General features: G+C 33.4%; 2 protein-coding genes across 2 annotated transcripts in view; one reads left to right on the top strand and one right to left on the bottom strand.

Moving 5' to 3' along the window:
* Nucleotides 1–8,953, bottom strand: part of LOC145315567 (uncharacterized) — an 11,776-nt gene extending 2,823 nt beyond the window's left edge. The window contains exons 1-4 of the mRNA XM_080155548.1: nucleotides 8,849–8,953; nucleotides 7,995–8,035; nucleotides 1,082–1,232; nucleotides 513–620 (exon numbers count right to left, since the gene is read on the bottom strand). Coding sequence (XP_080011674.1) covers nucleotides 513–620; nucleotides 1,082–1,232; nucleotides 7,995–8,035; nucleotides 8,849–8,947 — 399 coding nt within the window. The 5' untranslated portion in view covers nucleotides 8,948–8,953. The remainder of the gene's footprint in view (nucleotides 1–512; nucleotides 621–1,081; nucleotides 1,233–7,994; nucleotides 8,036–8,848) is intronic.
* Nucleotides 8,954–21,715: 12,762 nt separating this feature from the next.
* LOC145317900 (uncharacterized) overlaps nucleotides 21,716–23,925 on the top strand; it is a 34,616-nt gene continuing 32,406 nt past the window's right edge. The window contains exon 1 of the mRNA XM_080159184.1: nucleotides 21,716–21,788. The gene's annotated coding sequence lies outside the window, so the exon portion shown is untranslated. The remainder of the gene's footprint in view (nucleotides 21,789–23,925) is intronic.

The raw sequence follows: 23,925 nt of genomic DNA, 5'->3' as shown, positions 1-23,925 counted from the left end.
CTATCTATCTATCTATCTATCTATCTATCTATACCTCTTCTTCTTCTTTCTTTCTTTTAGCCTCCCTTTTCTCATGTTCTATTCGTATCTGTTCTGCCTGACGTCTCTCTCTCTCTCTCTCTCTCTCTCTTTCTTTCTCTCTCTCTCTCTACCTTTCTCTCTTTATATTTATCTATACGTCTTCTTCTTCTTTCTTTCTTTTAGCCTCTCTTTTCTCTCTCTATTCATACCTCCTCTTATTCTCTCTCTCTCTCAATCTCTCTCTGTCTCCCTCTCTCTCTCTCTCTCTCTCTCTCTCTCTCTCTCTCTCTTTCTCTCTTTCTCTCTTTCTCTCTTTCTCTCTCTTTCTTCTCTTTCTCTCTTTCTCTCTTTCTCTCTTTCTCTCTCTCTCTCTCTCTCTCTCTCTCTCTCTTCTCTCTCTCTATCTCTCTCTCTCTCTCTCTCTATCTCTCTCTCTCTCTCTCTCTCTCCCTCTCTCTCTATCTATCTATCTTCTATCTATTTATCTATACCTCTTCTTCTTCTTTCTTTCTTTTTGCCTCTCTTTTCTCATGTTCTATTCGTATCTGTTCTGCCTGACGTTTCTCCAGTTCATGGATTTTTCTCAACTCCTCTTGAATCTAAAATTTTAAAAATAATCAAACAAGATTGTAAATTTTCAAAGATTTTTTTAAGGGCATTTAAACATTTGCTATAAATTATACTGCCGCTCATTCAATAACCTTGTTCTGCTATTTGTTAGCTAAAATAAGCTTTTATCATGTTAAATCTTACTTAGGTAGAAAAATAATAATTTAACCACTAATTTAAACTATTTTTGCTTTTTATTCTCTCTCTTCGAATTTATATTTAAAAATTTACTTTAAAATATAGGGGATCCCGAATGATGATGCACAAAATTGCCCCTTCTGTAGATTACAATTAGTGGTTGAGACTTTTGGACACTCAACTTAATAAACCAACCAATCAAAATTCAAGAAAAATCCCCAAAGTTAACGAATAAGAAATTTATTTTATAATTTTGGGGTCTAGTGTAATAAATATCCATATGTCCCCTCCCTTACAGAAAAAAAAGACAAACCTTTGCTTTCATCTCCTCCTCTTTCTTTCTCTTTTCCTCTCTTATCCTGTTTTCCTCTTTGATTCTGGCGGCCTGTTCCTTCTCCTCTTTCTGTATTTTCTCCAGGGTCTCTCTGATCTGTTCCTCTATGGTCTTGGCTTTCATCTGGTCTGCATTTCAATGTGTTTAGATTTTGTATAGCATACATTGTCAAATTTGTAAAAGTTTAACCGGACAAAGTGTCTCAAAAATCAGCCATGTGCCGTCATAAAAACGAGGGAGATGAGAGGACAAGTTGGAAAGAAAACCCCTAAAAAGAGATGGATAACCACTCATTTTATGACGTCAAATGGCTAAGATGCACTTTCTAAAAAATGAAAAAATGAAAACATATCAAGTGGTAGGTGTATTTTTTTTCAAGGACCAGTTTTTTCTAAGAAGGAGGGAGGTACTCTCCCCCAAAATAGTTATAAACCTTCCTTGGATCTATACAAAGCTTCACTGTAATGGAGAACCCTTTCGGTTCAGCGGTTTGCAAGATCTTTCGCTACAGACATACACAAATACATACTTATCAAATATGAAGTTTTATTATCTTATTCCTTTATTAAAATCTTTTGTTATTAAATTTTGTTTAATTGGTTCCAAATTTGCAGTGTCCAAACTTTTCAACAAATAGTTTAATTTAAATAAGGTATTTATAACAGTTTATAGTCCATTGTCTTATCCCTAAAGATACCTAGTCATATTGGTACAATTATTTCCTAGTAATACTTTAGTTTTTATATGCAATTAATATGTGAATGTCCTATTATTATAAGAAAAACATTGGTATTTATTTTGCAAAGCTTTACTTTAATTGTCCCCTGTCGGTCTGTCCGTATAACCGTACGTCCTTAAATTTACAAATTTATTACCTCTAATATCTAGAAAATAATGATGACTTTTTAAAAGCGAAGCTTTTCTGTAATTAGGGTCGGTCCGTCCGTCCGAGATAGTTAGCTTTTATTCGTTAATTTAGGCATGTTAGAATTGTCCTATCGATTTCAAATTTTGCATGGTGATTCCTGTATTAGTTAGGTACGATTTAGAAAGCGTAGCAACTCTATAATCGTTACCAGAATGTCCGTACGTTCATTTTAAACATGTTGATTTTTTTTACTTTTTTAAAACCAAATTTTTTATGTGATAAAATCATCCGATTATTCTGATTTTTTTATTACTGATTCCTATTACAATAAGGTACAATATCATGTGCGAAGCATCTCTATAATCAAGTATTAAAATGTCAGTATGTCCTTAAACAGAATTCTGTATTTAAGAAGTTTTGCAACAAATTTACGTATAATTTTGTCAAACCTTAGATTTTCTTATTTTGTATATTCAGTTCTGACACTCAACAAAAGTTAATGTTCGTCTGTCATATCGTTTCAGAGCTTCGCTTTTATGGATGTTGTCATCCTTGTTATTAAAGCAATGAAGTCAACACGCACTATTATATGACTATGATGGCAAAATGTCGACGGTTTATTTCGAAACGTTTTTCTTAAATTTATGCTTTGTTCGCTCGGTATCTATAGTAGTTGTCATCCTTGTTTTCTATGAGACCTATAACATAAATTTTCCTTTGCAATTAATATATATACCTATTATCAGAAAATAATATAACCAATTTAATACATGGCTTTATGGTATTGTAAAAAGCGAAGCTTTTCTATAGTTCGACATGATGATTTCTGTGAAAGTTAGGTACAATTTAGAAAGTGTTTTACATCCTGTGTTCAAGTAATTTTAGGACTGATTTACAATTTAGACTTCTATGTATGTATAATATATAGTTGAATATTCAATGCCTTCTTAGTAATTTATATACTACTAGCGGCTACGCCCCCTAGAGGCCTCTAGGGGCACCTAGGAGGAGAGAGTCAAATGTTATAACCCAATTTCTTATTTTGAATTTTAAAAGAAAAAGTAAAAAAAAAATTTGGGGGGGGCGAAAAAAAATTTGTTTTGGGGGGGATGCCTAGATATACCACACTTTTCTGGGATCTTGTTGAGTCAAGTATCAACTGTTGGGAATATCAAAGGATGACTCCATGCAAAATTTGAGCCGGATCCGGCCAAAACCGGCCGTGAATTTTATGAAAAACCGGTTTTTTCCGGTTTTTAAGGGGTATCTGTAAATCGATTCAGCTGGAGCAAAACCGGTTGGAGGTACAAAAAATCTTACTTCACATGAAATTTATCCAATGCAATTGCCTACAAAAATGTACTTCATCATCAACTTGATTGGACAACTCTTTCCCCTCCTAAATGTCCATTAAAACCTCGGAAACGGCAAAAATCGCCAAAAATCACGCCTTCGGCGGCGAATAACGGCTAAACGGTCAGCCGGAGGCGAATGAAACATAAATAAAGAAATGTCCACCTCAAAAAGTTGTTCAATATCAAAGAGATGCTTGAAGTCTCTAAAACGACTCCTTCCCCTCCTTTAAGGGGATAAACTGAAAAAACGTGATTTTCAAAAGTATGCCCACTTCGTGGGTGTGGGGGGCACTGAACCCGTCACCCCAGGGTCACCAAATATAAAGTCTAGGCGGCCCACAATGCTGAATTTTCACCAAGTGAAAGTCTTGTGTCATTATATCTTATGAGAAAAAAGTTATTAATTAATTAAAATTTCAAATTGTGATTTTTTGATGGATTTCTTTGATGAAATGACAGGCTGGTTAATTTTTAGGCCATTTTTTGTGGTTTTTGGGCCGTCACGCCCAAACGGTTTGAGATAATCTCACGGGAATTTTTGCCCGACCTAAGTCTGGTTATTTGTGAGGTCTAAGAAAAAAAAATCCCGGATTGGATGAAGCACACCATCGCTGTGCGCCGTCAAAAATCGCTGGTTGGCTCATTTTGCCCCCTCAAACCCTCACCTCGTGCCAATTTTCTGTGTAAAGATTATAATTATAATCTTTTGCATAAGTCTGATTTTTTTTCCTAGACCTCACAAATAACCAGACTTAGGTTGGGCAAAAGGTCCCGTGAGATTATATCAAACCGTTTGGACGTGACAGCCCAAAAACCGCAAAAAATGGCCTAAAAATTGACCAGCCTGTCATTTCATCAAAGAAATCCATCAAAAAATCACAATTTGAAATTTTAATTAATTAATAACTTTTTTCTCATAAGATATAATGACACAAGACTTTCACTTGGTGAAAATTCAGCATTGTGGGCCGCCTAGACTTTATATTTGGTGACCCTGGGGTGACGGGTTCAGTGCCCCCCACACCCACGAAGTGGGCATACTTTTGAAAATCACGTTTTTTCAGTTTATCCCCTTAAAGGAGGGGAAGGAGTCGTTTTAGAGACTTCAAGCATCTCTTTGGTATTGAACAACTTTTTGAGGCGGACATTTCTTTATTTATGCTTCATTCGCCTCCGGCTGACCGTTTAGCCGTTATTCGCCGCCGAAGGCGTGATTTTTGGTGATTTTTGCCGTTTCCGAGGTTTTAATGGACATTTAGGAGGGGAAAGAGTTGTCCAATCAAGTTGATGATGAAGTACATTTTTGTAGGCAATTGCATTGGATAAATTTCATGTGAAGTAAAATTTTTTGTACCTCCAACCGGTTTTGCTCCAGCTGAATCGATTTACAGATACCCCTAAAAAAACCGGAAAAAACCGGTTTTTCATAAAATTCACGGCCGGTTTTGGCCGGATCCGGCTCAAATTTTGCATGGAGTCATCCTTTGATATTCCCAACAGTTGATACTTGACTCAACAAGATCCCAGAAAAGTGTGGTATATCTAGGGATGCCCCCTCCTCATTTTTTAATTTTAGTTTTTTTTGGGGGGGATTTTACATTTTTTGGGGGGGGTTGGGGGTGACCCACCCCCCCCAAAAAAAGTAGTAATAAACCTTCCCGGGACCTGTGAGAAGCTACCCTGTTAAGGAGAACCCGATCGGTTCAGCGGTTAGCGAGATCCTTCGGTACAGACACACAGACAAACATCCTGTTACTTTAGTATAAGGATTACATGGATATTACACCAGATTTTCATGAACTGTAACAAAGTGATGCTGGCAGTCGGCTAAAATAACGTTACTCTCCATCAACCTCCTTTACCCCATCCCTTTCCCTTCTAGTTATCAATAAATAAGGTCTATATTAGCATGATAAATTGACGAAAAATTTTCACCTGACAATATATCCACGTATATCCTTAATCCATTATTATAGTTTTTATTTGATAATATGCGCTTCTATCTGATATTTGAGCTTCGCTTTTATGTTTGTTGTCATCCTTGTTAAAGCAACGTATTAAGTTTTCATTATAGCGTATATATACTTACGTCTAATTATTATATTAATAGGTAATCAATGTACATAATTATTTTAAGAACTGGAACGGTAAAATAATTACTAATTGTATTATTAATATAACTTTTTGTCGTTATTATTTCGTAGAATAACTTACTATACAAATAACATACAAAGTAATTATTAATTAAATTATAACAATTTATATTAGGGTTGGGCCGGATATCCGGCCATTTTCCATATCCAGCCGGATACCGGATATTGAAACTATCCGGATTTCTAATGCCGAATATTGAAACTATCCATATTTCAAATGCCAGATATTGAAACTATCCGGATTTCTAATGCCGGATATCCGGTTATCCAGCCGGATATCCACTAATTTCCCGAATATCGGGCCATTTTCAATATCTAACCGGATACTGGATATCCGGAATTAAAAATCGGCCGTATATCCGGTATCCGGTCAAAAAAGTATCCGGCCCAATCCAACCCATGATATATTTCGATGTATAGAAGAAAATTTTTCGTCAATTCAACTAGCTATTACGGAGCTCATTTATTGGTTAGTTTGTCCATCTAGAAGAAGGGGTTGGGGTAAAAAGGGTAGAAAGAGAAGTGTCGTTTTTTTTCCAGCCAGCTGCGAGTATTACTTTATCAGAGTATAGGAAAATCTAGTGCAATATCCAAATTAATAATAAAATATATCGATTGTTTATAACCTATCCTATAATTTGTAAACACATGCGGATTTTGGCAAGGAGGGAGGGGACATTGGACTGTTAATTACATTGGTATCCAAAGTGTTTTATACATGCTTTCCTATAATTATCTCTCAATTTGGATGGTTGGTTTTAAACTAATAGTGTTCAAACTTTTTAGCCAATAATTTATAATACAAAGTAGAACGATGTCTGTCTGTTTGTTTATTTGTAGCGAAGGATCTCGCTAACCGCTGAACCGATCGGGTTCTCCTTTACAGGGTAGCTTCTCATAGGTCCCGGGAAGATTTATAACTATTTTCTTGGGGGGTGGGACACCCCCAACCCCCCCAAAAAATGAAAAATACCCCCTTCCCAAAAAAAAAAATCCCCCCCCCCAATTTTAAAAAAAAATTTTCTTTTAAATCTAAAATACGAAAAATTGGTTTGAGGCTAGAGGCTAGGGGCAAAGCCGCTAGTTGTGATATATAGCAGGAATAATTTAGTTTATCACCATTGGGGATGTACATAAATGTATCACTCATTGTCTTATCCCTTAAGATCCCTGAAAATATTATATGTATATTGATTTAATTTTAAATTTCTTATGTTTGACATTTTAAAATTTTTCCTTGAAACTTCAGAAATATGTTATTTGAAGAGGATTAAAAATGAACTATCTTTCAGATTTTTGATAACAAGTATGACAACCCAGAGAGAGAGGGGGGACATTGAGTTGTTTATTACACTAGTTCCCAAAGTTTTATAATAATATTTCTCGTATTCATTCGAATCCAGTGGACAGGAACCGGTTCTCATGAATACGAAAAAACTATGTCTAGCATCGTATTATATCCAGTTTTCTACGAATATAGAAATGTACAATCATAAGATTAAAACAAGTTTTTTTAGCCGGTCACCTCGGGGCTAAAAAAAACTAGTTTTAATCTTATAATTGTACATTCTATATCCGCGGAAAGCCGTTTATAATACGATACGAGAAATAACTATTCTCGTATTCCTTTAAATCCGGTGGATAGGAACCGGTTCTCATCGATATGAAAAAACTATGTCTAGCATCGTATTATATCCAGCTTTCTACGAATATAAAAGTGTACAATCATAAGATTAAAAACCAGTTTTTTTTAGCCCGTGCCTTCGGCACCACGGGGCTAAAAAACTAGTTTTAATCTTATAATTGTACATTCTATATCCGCGGAAAGCTGTTTATAATACAATACGAGAAATAACTATTTCCTATTTGTTGACTCAACAACTTTGGGGACTATAGTAAATTTTGATTAATTGGTTTATTAAGTTGAGTGTCCAAATGTATCAACCTTTAATTGTAATATACAGAAGTGATATCATTGGGGATGTACATCAATTTATTGGCCATTGTCCTATCCCTATAAGAATATTCTTATAGTTGAAATATTTTAAAATAATTATTTATTCTGATATTTTGAGGAATAGACAATGCCCGATAAGTTGATGTTCATCTCCGATGATGATACACAAAATTTTCCTTTTTATATAAGTTATAATTAGTGGTTGAAGCGTTTTGACACTAAACTTATTGAATCAACCAATTAAAATTCAATAAAGACCCAAACTTGATAAGCAAACGAATAAGAAAACGTTAGTTAAAAAGATTGAAAATTGTTCAGTAGGATGATTTATTCAAGTCAAATTTAAAATCATGAAGGTAGTGGCGGATTTTAAAAATTACTCATGAAAGCATACTTAAACTTTTTTTGGGGGGGGATATTTTTAAGAAAATCCGCAATTTTTTCCATTTCCATATACTTTTTGGCTAAAAAAAGAGCTAACTGTCCTCACTGTAGACGGACAGAAACGCCTAAAATGAAGAGTAGCTGCGCCCCTAAAAATCTAAAAATATATTTTCCTAGTTTTTTCTTTATTTCTTCTGTTTTGGGTTCTTCAGCCACCTGCGGGTGTTAATTTAAGGGTTAGGCATCGAGATTTAAAGTTAATAAGTAATCAGGGAGGGAGAGGTAATTGTTACCTGGGATCTAAAGAGATATTACAATGTCTGAAAGATTGATGTACATCTTTAATGATGATGCACAATGTTACCTCTTTTGAAGAATGCAATAAGTGGTTAAAACGTTTAGACACCCAACTTAATAAACCAACTAATTAAAATACAATAAAAGTCCCAAAAGTAGTTAAGTCAACGAATAAGAAAACGTTATTAAAAAAATTTGGGACTTGTAAAGTACAAATCCTAATATCCCCTTCCTCCCTTGTAAGTTACACTGGTACCCAAAGTTTTATTACCACGTCATCTTACTCTTTGGCTCAAAATTTTTTGTTGTTTTCTTGTTGGTTTCAAGTTAGTTGAGTCCAAACTTTTCAACAAACAATTTCAATCTATAAAAGGGGTAATTTTGTTCCTATAATTATTGTCAATATACTGTCGATTTTATGTCAGACATGACCACTATTTATATAAGCTATACAGTCGACGTAAAATTATTGATATACTGTTCTTGACTGATAATATATCGCAAATCGACAGAATATTTAATAATATTAACTGCATTTGAAAGGGTGAAATATGATTTTCTCCGCTGCTATTTAAAATAGACAACTAAAATTGCTGGTGTAGATTCCCTGTACCAATGCGCATCTTTTACTTTGCTACTTATTGTTATTGTCTTCCTTGTTGTGACTGAAAAAATAAATCACAGTCTCCTGTAATTTGACCATAATTTATTTGGATGCCTAACCCCGGGAACCTGTTCGCCGGCCACGGCATTCTCCTTTTTCTCCTGATACTTCCTGGCATAGTCCTTGAAGCTGTCCAGCTTGTCAAGGATATTCGTGTTTTCTGACATTTTACCTGAAATTGTTTGCAATTATGCAGACCGGTTTTCGGCCTTAATATGACGTTTATTAGAAATTATTACAACACCAGATTATCATGTTCTGTAATAAAGTTTAACTCGTAGATGGCTAAGATAACGTTACCCCCCATCCACCCCTTCTCTATAACTGGATTACGAACTGACCAACAAATGATGTTCATGTTAGCAACCTAAATTGACGACAATTTTTCCCCTGTCAAATATCAACGTGTATTCTATATCTACTATTGTTATCCATAAACAAAATGCAGTTAATAGGCGTTATTAATCCCCCACCCCCTAAATAACAAAAAAGGATTTACAGGAGCCATCCGGAGTGGAGTTAGTGTTTGTTATTTATATAGGCTTTTTCCTAACATAAATTTTATATTATCTTTTAACATTATATTTACTGAATGTTTAACAATCTTAATAAAAACTATTTTTGACTATTATATCTATTTATTTTAAATATTGACAGTTTGTACTTGCTTCGCTACTTATGTAAAGTATTGTAATTGTCTTAATAAATATCAGCTGTTATTGCAAAAATAAATCACTTAAATCACATTAAAAAGCTATTTTTACTGTAAAATATGCTTATTTAAGCGTTACTAGCTTCACAACTAGGCTGACCGAGAGACCTTGGTCAAATAGCAAAATATCTACCTAAGTGTTTATTTGAAACTGCAACAATTTTTTTATATTAAAAACTGATCAAAAACTTGAGGTTGGTGGCAGGTTTTAGGCCAGTGGCGTGCACTGAGTTTCGCAAGTTTTCTATGAGGAAGGGGAGAAAACGGGGAAGGCAGGCCTTTCAATTTCAATCTTATAAAAATATTAGATTTGAACTTTAAAAATTATTCTTTATGTGCTTTTTTTTTTCTTCAGAAAATCATGCAGATTTGACAAAACATCTAAATATATAGCATTCTATAGTCATTCGATAAACTTGTTATCATAGCACAAAATCGAGTTAACTTAGGTTGAAAGTGTTATGTTATATTATTAAGGAATTTTCAAATATTTTGTGTGGGGGTGTGTTTGAAATTGTTGTGTGTTTGTGTGTGTGTTTGTGGGTGTGTGTGTGCATGTGTGTGTTTGTGGGTGTGAGTGGGTGTGTTGGTTTGTGTGTGTTTGTGCATGTGTGTGTTTGTGGGTGTGTGTGTAGGTTTGTGTGTGTGTCAGGGAAAAAAGATATATTATAAAGCAGTAAGAATTTTTTGTATGAAGCTAAAGATCTCGAGGACTGCTGGTATGAATGGGCTGCACAACTCTCCAGAAAAGCTCTTGGGACAGTTTTGGGCTATTTTGAGACCTTCCACTTTACCCTCAGGACTTCTAAAAGCTTATAAAGTTTTAAGTTTGTTCGTTAATATCTCGACCCGACCCAACCACTGACACGACTAAGTTCTTCATTAGGTAAGCTTCATATAATTCTAATTATGGTTTTAAGCTGTTTTTTTTTCAAAGGTAATGCAGTAGATGCCAAAAAGCAAATGTAATCTTAAGATTTAATATAAATGAAATTATTCTTCTTATTTCATGCAATTTATTTGTGAATTTATGACGTATGTATGTGCATGTATAGGTGTATGTGATTGTGTGTGTGTATGTGTGTATGTGCAATCATGCATGTGTGTATATTTGTATGTGTGTGTGTGTGTGAACATATTTGCAAGAAGTGAAAGCGAAAGTAAAAGAAAGGAGAAAAAGAAAATTAACAAGGATGACAACATCCATAAGTAGCGAAGCAATTGATGGATAAACGGACAAAGTAAGTTATAGAGTAGAGATGTTCATTTTTTAAAGATAAAAGTAAATAGATAGAATATTCCATAATCCATAGAAATAACAAGGATGACAATATCCATAAAAGCGAAGCACTGAAACGGTAGGACAAACGGACATTAACACTTGTATAGTGGCAGAACTGAATAATCAGAATAAATTTGTATAATAGTCGAAGCAAAATTATAAATAAAATTTGTTGAAAAACGCTAGATACAGGATAATGTTTATGGACATACTTTAATTTTTAAGACTTGATTATAGAGATGCTTCGCTTATAATATTATTGTACTTTGTTGTCCTAGGAATCAGTCTTAAAAAAATCAGATCAATAGGATAATTTTATCTGATAAAAATTTGTTGTTAAAAAAGTAGAAAAATCAACATGTTTGAAATGGACATACGGACATTCTTGTAATGATTATAGAGTTGCTACGCTTTCTAAATCGTACCTAACTACTACAGGAATCACCATGCAAAGTTTTAAACCGATTGGACAATTTTAACATGCCTAAATTAACGAAAAAAGCTATCCGTTTGTGACGAACGTACGGACGGACCGACCCTAATCTTTGAAAAGCTTCGCTTTTAAAAATCAATAATTTGAAGCATAACCTGCAAGAGACTGACGGACCAAAAAAACCATATACTGTATGTCCATTCATACAGGAATCTTCACTGAATAATAGACTATAAAAGTTTTAAAGATTTTTAATCAATATAATAGATTTGAAATCTGCATAAAATTTTAAGGATTTTTTATAAAATTCGTTTTTATATAATTCTTTATTTAAAGGCGCAAATACGATTTAAGTTAATAAATTTTGACCAATAGGATAGCTGGATTGGAAACTACCTACGCTCTAATTGGTTGAATGATGTACGTCACTTAAGCTTCTCCAATCAGAGCGCAGATAGTTTTCAATCCACCAATCACAGATCTCAAAATTATTTAACTTAATTTGTATTTGCGCCTTTAAATAAAGAATTATATAAAAAACTAATTTTATAAAAAATCCTTAAAATTTTATGCAGATTTCAAATCTATTATATTGATTAAAAATCTTTCCAACTTTTATAGTCTAATATGTATGTCTTAAATAGCAGCCGAGAAGATCACATTTCACCCAAAGGGTTAAGGACGTACTGGCGGACGGACGGACAATATGAATTATAGAGTAGCCATGAAACTAAAAAGAGAGTAAATAGAGAAGAAGAGCATAAAAAGGGGTGGCATGTACGTTAAGAGATATAAGTTTTCCGGAATTTTAATGTAGGGAGTAGATTTGAAATCTGCATCAAATTTTAAGGATTTTTTTTTATAAAATTAGTTTTTTGTAAAATTCTTTATCTAAAAGCGAAAATACATTTTAAGTTAATTAATTTTGACCAATAGGATAGGTGGATTTTAAACTACCTGCGCTCTAATTGGTTGAATGCAGGGGCGTCCAAGCTTTTTTTTTGGGGGGGGGTAAAAAATTTTAGGGGGGGGGGTAATTCGTGTTTGGGGGGGGTAAAATGGCGCGCGAAGCGCGCCGAAATTTTTTTTTACCCCCCCCAAAATTTTTACCCCGGGGGTAAAATTTGATTGGGGGGGGTAATTACCCCCCCTAAAGTCTGTTGGGGGGGGTAAATACTCCCCCCAAATCTGTTGGGGGGGGGGTAATTACCCCCCCCAAACTAATTTACCCAGGGGGTAAAATTTTTGGGGGGGGTAATTTAATTATGTAAAAAAAGCACCTACCTAATCTATTAAGTTAATAATAAGTACTATCCTATAACATAAAGTAGTAAGTAAGGTTTATTTGACTATAGCTTCAGATTTCATTACTTTTAATACTGAGTTCTCCTTTTTAGGAAAGCTTCACATAGATCCCATGATGGTTCCACACTATTATAGGTCAATCCTTTGAGTGGTTTTAGGCTATTTTTCTCCTCCCTTTTTACCCTTTAGAAAACACGAGTTCTTAGATGCTAAGGGCGCCACTACTATTCAAATATATAGTAGTATCTCATTCTTTAGAACATAAAAATACAATAATTAACTCACTAACCAATGAACCAATATGATTTTACTTTAAAGTGAAGCGTCTTATAGGTCCTGGTAAGTTTTATAACTAGTTTTGAGACACCCTGACATCCTCCCAAAAGAAATCGCCTATAGAAATTCTTTTTCATTATTTAATGAAATATTTAATTTAGTTAGGTATCTATTTTATGGAATCTTCAGTGCTTTACAATTACATCATAGATCCCTGGGATGGTTTTAGCCCTTATAAAGGCCCAAGAAAATAAAACATGATCAAACTATTAAATTTTTTGTTATCATGGTTAAGAACTGTTTTAACTGGTTGGACAGTAAAATTTTTTTTTAAAGAACATTCAATTTGGGGGGGGGGTAAATACCCCCCCCAAAAAATTTTTTTTAAAGAACATTTATTTTGGGGGGGGTAATTACCCCCCCCCAAAATGGTTTGGGGGGGGGTAAATACCCCCCCCAAAATCGTTGGGGGTGCCTACGGCACCCCCAAGGTAGGGGTAATTTTTTTTTGGGGGGGGTATTGTTCACAAAATTTTGGGGGTGCCAAATGGCCCATTACCCCCCCCCCTTGGACGCCTATGGTTGAATGATGTACGACATCCAATCAGAGCGCAAATTTTTTTAATCCACCAATCACGGATGCCAAAATTAATTAACTTAATTTGTATTTCCGCTTTTAGATAAAGAATTATACAAAAAACGAATTTTATAAAAAAAATCCTTAAAATTTGATGCAGATTTCAAATCTACTCCCTACATTACAATTCTGGAAAACTTATATCTCTTAATGTACGTACGTCAAAACTAGTTGGGGGTGACAAGAACAATAATATGTATAAGGGGAAAAGAAGTAGGAGTATGGGAAAAGAAAAAGAGTGGGAGAGAGGGTGCAACTATGCTAAGCCGGTCAGAATGAACTTCAGGGAATAAGGAATCTACATTTCCAGCACGGCTTCGATTAATATCCGCTGGATTATAACCGGTTCTCAGCCATACTGGAAAATCATGTATAGCATAGTAATACAATCAATTTTCCATAAATAATAAAATGAAAAGCATGTCTAAAACCTCTAAATTTTTACTATTTTGCTATTAAGGAAGCTTTTGATTGGGCCACTTTGATGTTTAATAAGTCATTTACATGGTCACTATTGTTCTTGTCTAAAAATCAGGGTTTGACATCCGCAGTCCATAAAGTAACCCCTAGCAGCAGCCAAGCTGCAAGCGGCGGAATACAATATTTTGCCTTTTCCAGTGATCAAATGCAGCGGGGAAGGGGGCATTGGACTGTAAATTACGCTGATACCCAAAGTTTTATAAACACATTTTTAATCGCCGGCTCTAATACTTTGGGTACTTTTGATTAGTTGGTTTGGAACTAGTAGTGTCCGAACTCTTTAACCAATAATTTTAATCTAAAGAAGGGATAATTTTGTTTATCCGCAGCCACAGCTGTCGCAATTTTGCGCAGTCACCAAGCACTGTCGATAATATTCCCTCTTTTATGAGGTGTGAAAAAATTCTATTACAGTTCTAATAATAAAACTCGTTATTTTGATGTTTTTTGTAAATTGAATAATATATAGTAAATTGTTTTATTTTATAAATATATTAAAATTATGCTTTAAAAATTTATTTTAAATAGCATTTTTAAATGGAATTATTTTTCAAAGAATTTCTTGATTTGTAACTTGAACTCTTATTTCATCCTATTATATAAAGCAGTAAGCGTTTTTTTGTCTGTCACGAAGAATCTCGCTGATTTTCAAATAAAACATCGACTATTAACCCAGAATCTAGCTGATAAGACAATGGCTGATAAATTTATAAACAACCCTAATTATAATAAATAAAATTATCTCTATTAGCAATGCGAAAAATCAGAACTAGGGTAATTATCACCCCCCCCCCCCTCCCCCTTAATTTGAATAGCATTTTAAAATCCAATTTTAATTTAATTTTAGTCCCCAAAGTATTTATAACCAACAAATGAACGTTTATATGCAGCTTTGGGAACCAGTAACATTTATATCCTAATGTCCCCTCCCTCCTTGATTACATAAATTCTCTATTTAGACATAGTTCAAGTCTTGATTATAGAAATGCTTCGCTGATATATATATATACTAGAAATGCCTGGATGTACCATCCAGGTTTAGATAAATTAGTGAAAATTATTGTTTCCTTTTTTTATAATACATTATTGGTATTGCATCTTATAGCTATTCTTTCATAGCGTAGTGGTATGATATGAGAGAATGGGGTACGAAGATCAGTGGTTCAATTATTGTTGTTAGAATAAACATATTTTATTTCCTTTAAAAAAAATTTAATTTTTTATTAAATAAATAAAATAAAACTAAAACTTATTTTGAAAAGTCACTTAAAATCTTTAAAAAAGCAATTTTAAAAAAAATGTTGCCAAGCCTCGAACCGACTTCCTTGGCCCTAAATATTCTAAAGAATATTTCTTTTTATGACATTGTAAACAATATCAGTAATTAATAAAATAAAACTAATTTTGAAGTCCCTTAATATATTTAAAAAGGTAATTAAAAAAAAAATTATCGCCAAGCCTCGAACCGACTTCCATGGCCCTAAATATTTTAAAGAATACTTTATACTAATTGTTTAAATTAACTGATCATTAAAGCTTTCCTCTTTAGCTCAGTGGATAAATTTTATTGTTAATATTTTATCCAAGCAGACTGAAGCACCTAAGATCGAAACCTCTTCGGGTATTTAAAAAATATTTTTATCTGTATAGAGAGAGAAAGAGAAAGAAAGATATTGTTGTGTGGAGGGGGGGGGGGGTAATTTTTTTCCAGAACGATTTCTCTTGGGTGGGTGGTGTTACCCTCTTCCAAAATAGTTAGAAACCTTCCCAGAACCTATGATAAGCTACCCTGTAAAGGAGAACCATATGGGTTCAGGGGTTAGCGAGATCCTTTGTCACAAACAAACAGACAGACAAATAAACATTCTGTTACTTTATTATATGGATGATAGCTTTAATAGTTTATTATACATGCGGGCAATAGAACTGGAATTCTTGATAAGTTACTTAGGGGGTTTTGAACCGGCGACCTATAAGCTTTGAGGGATACTTAATATTATAGGAGGAAAGAGAGAGAGAGAGAGAAAGAAATTCGTAGGTTGCGTAATTTTCAATCATCAGCGACCGTTTAAACGGATATAAAAATCAAAAATTTATAAAGTAACAGGATATTTGTCTGTGTGTTTGTATGTTTGGAGGGTAGGGCGAGTAATATAATAGTTATTTAAAGCATCGTATTATTAACTATTATTATATAACACTGGCTTTAATCTGAAATGATTGTGCATTTTTATATTCATAGAAAACTGGATATAATAAGATGTTAAATATATTTTTCAGTCTGTTATGTTAAATAAAAAAATTTTTTTAAATGAATGTCACCACCTGGAGTCGATCTTGGATAGCCACGACCTTAGCCTTACAACGTACCCCTATGCCACAAAAGCCGCATTAATATCAAACAAAAATTGGTCATGTTTTTACAACCCAAAACAAAATTAATAATGGGGATTAATCAACCCTTCTTTTTCTTCCATTGTTCTTTCCTTGAACTTTCCTTGAATATTAATATTTTTCTTCCATTGTCTTTTACCCTACTATTAATCTTTTTCTTCCATTTTCCAATCCCCGACTATTAATCTCTGAATATTAAGGGGATAGAAATTGAAATTATTATAATAGCTAAAACTATTACGCCGATATTAAATTACACCAAATTTTTGTTAAAAATATTGTTATAAGAGCTAAAAAAACGTTCCGCCGACATTTAAATAATCTTTTGTTTTAATTTAAATTAATCTAATAATTTTTACAAAGACGACATTATAAAAAAATCACGGAGGTTTCGTGAATTTCATTTTGGGAGGTGGGGGGAGACATAAGGAGGAAATAGGGAAGGAAGAACATATGAAGTGGGTTGGATTTATAATAATAGTATAGTTTTTTTTACAAAAACTTAATTTTGATGTAAATTGTTAAAAGAATATCGTTTTTAGGATTATTATATGTGTATGTACATTAGATATAATGTTTTAAATAGTTTTAATTAATATTAGGTCAGTTTGAGCTTAATTTATACGAAACATTGCTAAATTTTAAATCTTTTATATGGGAAATTTTGTCCATGTACTTTTCGACCGAAACCACGAAAATCAAAAGTTGGGAGGTTTCGTGAGAAAAACTTCGAGGTTTCGTGAATCATACTATTTTTACTACCTTATCTATTTTTACATCCAATCTTTGAAGTTGCATATAGCTTATGTATAGAATGTGTGACTTCTTATCTGGCTAACCCAGGTTCGAATCCCGTCCGAGAGGGCCACCGATTTTGTAAATGTTAAAAATTGGAAGATTTCATTAAATAAAAGTTGTCGCAAATATAGGTATTAAATTGTGTCTAATCGTCATAGGAACAGTGTGGCTTCGAAACCAATTATTTATCGCTGGATTAGAACCGGGTTCAACAAAAATGGTTTGATCTTACAATATTTCATGTTAATATCCGCGGAAAGCTGAATATGTTACGATGCGATTAAAAACTACATTTTGCATTGATGCAAATGCTGTGTATAGTACATTTAAAACAATATTAATAGACGTAGAAAATACGTGGATATTATGACAGGAGAAAAATTGTCAATTTAGCTTGCCAAAATAGAACTCGTTTATTGGTCAGATCGAACATCCACAAGGAGGGGAAGAGATGGGGTAAAAGGGGAATTGTTATTTTGGCCAGCTTCAAATTTCACTTTATTAGAGAACATAAAATCTGGTGTAAGATCCAAGTAATAATAAATCCATTACGATATTTAAATATTGAATTTGAATTGTCGAATTGATTCAGAATTCATATTTGAATGGAATTAAATATAATTATAAAATTATTTTATTATTACTAGTACAGCACAAAAAGATTAGCTGATTTTTAAAAACGAAACTTTTTTTGTAATTAGGGTTAGCTTTTTTTGGTTACTTTAGACATTTTAGAATTGTCCTATCAATACAAACATTGTATGAAGATTACTATAATAAATTTTTTTGTGTGTGAAATAGTTAATCTATTCATCTGATTTGTAGAATAATAATTCTTAGGACAACAAGGTACAATATTGGAAGCGAGGCATCTCTATAATCAAATCCTAAAAATGTAAGTATATTCATTTTTTGACTTACAAATATTTTTTTTCTGCTTATTAAGTTCTGACACCCTACAAGAGTCATTCAATTTATTGAAAGGTTTATGGTTTAAGTAAATCTTCACAATAATTTCAGATGTTTATCACATAAGGGAAGAAAATGTTATTTGGGAGGGAGGGGACATTAGACTGTAAATTGTACGTGTCAATTTATCTGATTCATTGGCTTAAAAACTTGGGTTAATTTTATTAAAGTTTTATTAAACTAGTAGTGTCTAAACTGTTCAACCAATGATCTTAATCTACATTAGATAATTTTGTTTCTCATCATTGAAAGTGAATAGTACAATGTTTTATTCATTAAGATTTCTGTTCTACATATAAATACAGAATTAATTGAAATAAGTGATGCTTTAATACGATACTGAATAAATGCCATAATGTACACATAATAATTTAATATTCTAAATTGTTAATTCAAGTAAGTACTGGCCTATTTTAGGCAACAAAGAATTTAACAAGGATGACACATCCATTATTAGCGAAGCACAAAAACATGAATTGACGAACAGACTAAGTGAGTTATAAAGCAGATGTTCAGTTCTTATGACAAACAAAAAAAATTACATATTTTGAAGCATGACCGACAAACAGACGGACAAAAAATGTATAGATTAGACGTGAATATGTAATAGGAATCTTCACTTAAAATTTCATATACTAAGCATGATTAAAATTGAAAAATTTATGACAGATTAACATAGAATCTTTTAAAACTTTTTCTCGTATTCATTCGAATCCGGTGGATAGGAACCGGTTCTCATCCACACGAAAAAACTATGTTTAGCATCATATTATGTCCAGCTTTCTACGAATATAAAAATGTACAATCATAAGATTAAAACCAGTTTTTTTAGCCGGTGCATCCGGCACCTCGGGGCTAAAAAAACTAGTTTTAATCTCATAATTGTACATTCTAAATCCGCGGAAAGCCGTTTATAATACGATGCGAGAAATAACTATTATTGACTAATTTTTTTAGCTTCGCCTTTCATGAATGTTGTTATTTTAGATCATAAATAAATTGTAGTAATTTTAACCTTGTTTACAAACCATTCTTGTAAGCCTAAATATGTACATTACATCATCATATAAAAGTAACAGGATCTGTGTCTGAAATCCAAAGAGAATTCAATCCCCCCCCCCCCCCCCCCGCCCCCCCAACCTAGAGTGCCCCTAGAGGCCTTTAGGGAGCGTATCCTCTAGCTATAAATAAATAACAACAAAAAAGTTAATGGCAATAAAGGGGGGGGGGGGAAGTTGACATTAGGCTGTAAATTCTACTTGTCCCCAAAGATTTATAAAAACAGCGTCTCTTTGATTTGTTAGTACAAACTTGTTGTACCCAAACTTTTTCACCAATAATTTTAATCTCTAGAAGGACTTGTTTTCATAATTTGGAATTTACATAAAATTATCGCCTATTGTCTTATCCCTTAATATAATTACGATAGATTACCCCTTATATAAATTACAATTATTGGTTGAAAAGTTTAAACACCGGTAATTTGTCCCAATCAATAAATATGTATATAGAGTATTACATACAGCTTGACTCTAACAAAGCTTTTGATAATATCGCACTAACATTGTAAATCATTTACTGAAAATTAAGCGAAGCTACCTAGTAACTATCATTGTATGTCCGTCCGTCCACTATTCTCCAGAATAATAACTTGTAAAATTAATATAATGTATGATGATTTTTGGTAAAGATTTCCCTAACCTATAAACATATTAACTCATCTATTTCTAAATGTTGTTATCCTTAACTACTTTGTCAGAAAAATAGCTTAAAACCATTCCAAAGCTAGAAACTAAAAAGCCTAAACCATTCCTGGCTCTATGAGAAGCTTTTTAAAATAAAGAACTCAATTAGTTCAGTATTCATCGAAATCTTAAGCTACAGACAAAAAATTGTATTCCTTTACGTAATAGGATTACTTCTTGTATGTAGAATTGCTATGCTTGTGACTTTATTGCTAAACAATTTATCTTGTATGTGACCCTGATCATACATTACTTAGAGTCAGAGATCTAAAGGGATAAGACAATTGCCGAGAAATTTATTAACATCCCCCAATGACGATACACAAAATTAATTACCCCGTTTGTAGATTACAATTAGTGGTTGATACTCAACATAATGAACCAACCAATCAAAATTGAAAAGTTGTTAAGCCAAAGAATACGAAACGTTATTATAAAACGCTGGGTACAAGTGTAATAAACAGCCCATTGTCCCCCCCCTCCCTCCCGGACTTGAAGTATTCTCCAAGGAAATAATATGGTAAAGCTAACGGTAGACAAAATATGAATTTTAAACAGGTTGTAAGGGAAAGCCGAGAGAGAGAGAGAGAGAGAGAGAGAGAGAGAGAGAGAGAGAGAGAGAGAGAGAGAGAGAGAGAGAGAAAAAAGAAAGAAAGAGAGAAAGAATAGAGAAAAATACATGATTATGAGAAAGAAAGAAGTAATGAATATAAAATACTTTCTCGTATTCATTCGAATCCGGTGGATAGGAACCGGTTCTCATCCATACGAAAAAAACTATGTCTAGCATCGTATTATATCCAGCTTTCTACGAATATAAAAATGTACAATCATAAGCTTAAAACCAGTTTTTTAGCCCGTGCCTTCGGCACTTCGAAGCTAAAAAACTGGTTTTAATCGTATAATTGTACATTCTATATCCGCGGAAAGCGGTTATAATACGATGCGAGAAATAACTATTCTTTCGAAAAAAAAGAAAGAAAGAAAGAGAGTAAAGGAGAAAATTAACGAGTAATAAAGAGAGTGGTACAGGGAGAAAGATGAAGATATAAAAAAATATATGATAAGAAATGAATAAGAAATAAGTAATGAATATGGGACACTTTTTAAAGAAAGAGAAAGCAAGAGAAAAAGAGAGAGAAAGAAGAGAGAGAGAGAGAGAGAGAGAGAGAGAGAGAGAGAGAGAGAGAGAGAGAGAGAGAGAGAGAGAGAGAGAGAGAGAGAGAGAGAGATAGAGAAAGAGAGAGAGAGACAGAGAGAATGAGAGAGAGAGACAGAGGAAGGGTATAAGAAAGGAAATAGAGAGAGAGAAAGATGAATGAACGATAATTTTAGTATTTTAGTGAGAGGGGAAATTAATAAGGTAAAAACAACATAGGAAATAAAAGGGAGGGGAAAAAAGGGGGGGAGAAAGATGAAGGAAGAGGGGAGAAAAAGAGAGAGAAATGGAGAGAAAAATAAAGATAAGCGGAATGATGACGTCAGCTTGTGGATATAAGACGGACACCTTGACAAACCATCTTGAGAAAGAGAGAGATAGAAAGAGAGTGAGAGAGAGAGAGAGAGAGAGAGAGAGAGAGAGAAAGAGAGTGGATATAAGACGGACACCTTGACAAACCATCTTGAGAGAGAAAGCGAAATAGTTAGAGAGAGAGCGAGAGAGAGAGAGAGAGAGAAAGAAAGAGGGAGGAAGAAGGAGAGAGAGAGAGAGAGAGAGAGAGAGAGAGAGAGAGAGTGAGAGAGAGAGAGAGAGAGAGAGAGAGAGAGAGAAAAAAAGAGAGAGAGAGAGAGAGAGAGAGAGAGTGGATATAAGACGGACACCTTGACAAACATCTTGAGAGAGAGGGAGAGAGAGTGTGAGAGAGAGAGAGAGAGAGAGAGAGAGAGAGAGAGAGAGAGAGAGAGAGAGAGAGAGAGAGTGGATATAAGACGGACACATTGACAAACCATCTTCATACTTCTTCTGCAAACTAACAGGTGAGGACAAAACAAGTGATCCGTCCGTACGTCCGTCCGTCAGCCATAATAAAGTAGTAGGTTGTTCATCTGTCTGTATGTTTGTTTAGGCATGATAGAATTGTACTATCGATTTTAAACATGTGAGCACCAGCCTCAACAAGTAATCCGTCCGTACGTCCATCCGTCAGGCATAATAAAGTAGTAGGTTGTCCATCTGTCTGTCTGTTTGTTTAGGCATGCTAGAATTGTCCTATTGATTTTAAACAGGTGAGCACCAGCCTCAACAAGTGATCCGTCTGTACGTCCTTCCGTCAGGCAAAATAAAGTAGTAGGTTGTCCATCTGTCTGTCTGTTTGTTTAGGCATGCTAGAATTGTCCTATCGATTTTAAACAGATGAGGACTAGACACAACAAGTGATCCGTCTGTACGTCCGTCAGGCATATAAAGTAGTAGGTTGTCCATCTGTCTGTCTGTTTGTTAAAAGCTAAGTTTTCTACATCAACTAATTATGTATATATATTATCCTTAATTTCGGTATGCTAGAATTGTCATATTGATTTTAAACTTTGAATGATGATTCATATAACTGTTAGGTACAAGTGTAGCAACCTGATAATCAAGTCTGAATGTCCGTTTTTAAAAACAATATTATTTTTACTTGATTTTTGGAATATGAATTCCTAGGACAATTAGGTATAATGCTTTAATGTAATTATATCAAGATAAAGCATTCTGTATGTATGTAATATTTGTAAGGATTTTTTGTTCAAACTTCTAAATAATGTTGTATTTTTTTGTATTTACAAATTATGATAAACAAAGGTATCCCTTATCTAAATTCAATTATTGGTTCAAACTCCAAAGTTTAGACAGCAACCAATCAATATAGATAATAGCTCCCATAGTTTTATGCCAGTGATTGATAAATGGGGGTTTAAAAGCTTTGGGTACCAAAATAATTTACAATCCAATGTCTCCTCCTTCCTCAACTAATATCATTCTTAATGTAGATTAAAATCATTGGTTGAATTGTTTGAACAGTGTTAATTTGTACAATCCAATCAAAATTCAATTTTTACCCAAAAAGTATTTATGACAATTAAAGGTGGTAGGATCATTTTTAGTCCATTGTATTATTTTTCTTTGTTGTCAGTTGTAATCTTAATTTAAAATTTTAGCTGGTTCTTATGAGGTTTTAGGCTATTTAAGTGGAGTTAAGAAAACCCAATTAAAGTTGTTCTTTTAAACCGAAAAAAATTTCATTAAACTTTAGTCTTTATTTTTCTCGTATTCATTCGAATCCTGTGGATGGGAACCGGTTCTCATCCATACGAAAAAACTATGTCTAGCATCGTATTATATCCAGCTTTCTACGAATATAAAAATGTACAATCACAAGATTAAAACCAGTTTTTTTAGCCCGTGCCTTCGGCACCTCGGGTCTAAAAAAAACTGGTTTAATCTCATAATTGAATCTCATTCTATATCCGCGTGAAGCTGTTTATAATACGATGCGAGAAATAACTATTTTATGATTTTCTTCCAAAATTCGTATTTTGCCGTTCTGTTTACATTAAAACAGGGATAAAATCATGAAAACAAGTTCTGCAAATGAGAAAATTGCAGTATTTAAATGTTAACTGTTACTTAGAAACTGAATTTAATTTTTGATTTTGAATGAACAAATTTACATGTAACTTAGATTTATTTTAAACCTGTATAGTTTTTACATGATAAGATTCGTTTGTAATCTTTTATATATAATTTTGTGTATAAAACTAAAAATAACAATCATTTTTTTTTCAATTGCAGATACTTTATACAAGTTCGTTGTTTTACTGCAGGAAGGGAAGAGACATTGGTTTATTACACTGGTCTCCAAAATTTTATAATAACTTTTCTCGTATTCATTCGAATCCGGTGGATAGGAACCAGTTCTCATCCATACAAAAAAACTATGTCCAGCATCGAATTATATCCAGCTTTCTACGAATATAAAAATGTACAATCATAAGATAAAAACCAGTTTCTTAGCCGGTGCCTTCGGCACCTCGGGGCTAAAAAACTAGTTTTGATCTTTTAATTGTACATTCTAAATCCGCGGAAAGCCGTTTATAATACGATGCGAGAAATAACTATTCCTTATTGCAGATC

This window comes from Acartia tonsa, chromosome 4 (genome assembly GCF_053477335.1).
Source record: "Acartia tonsa isolate MP-2025a chromosome 4, ASM5347733v1, whole genome shotgun sequence".
Taxonomy (NCBI): domain Eukaryota; kingdom Metazoa; phylum Arthropoda; class Copepoda; order Calanoida; family Acartiidae; genus Acartia; species Acartia tonsa.
This window is presented reverse-complemented; position numbering and strand designations above follow the sequence as displayed.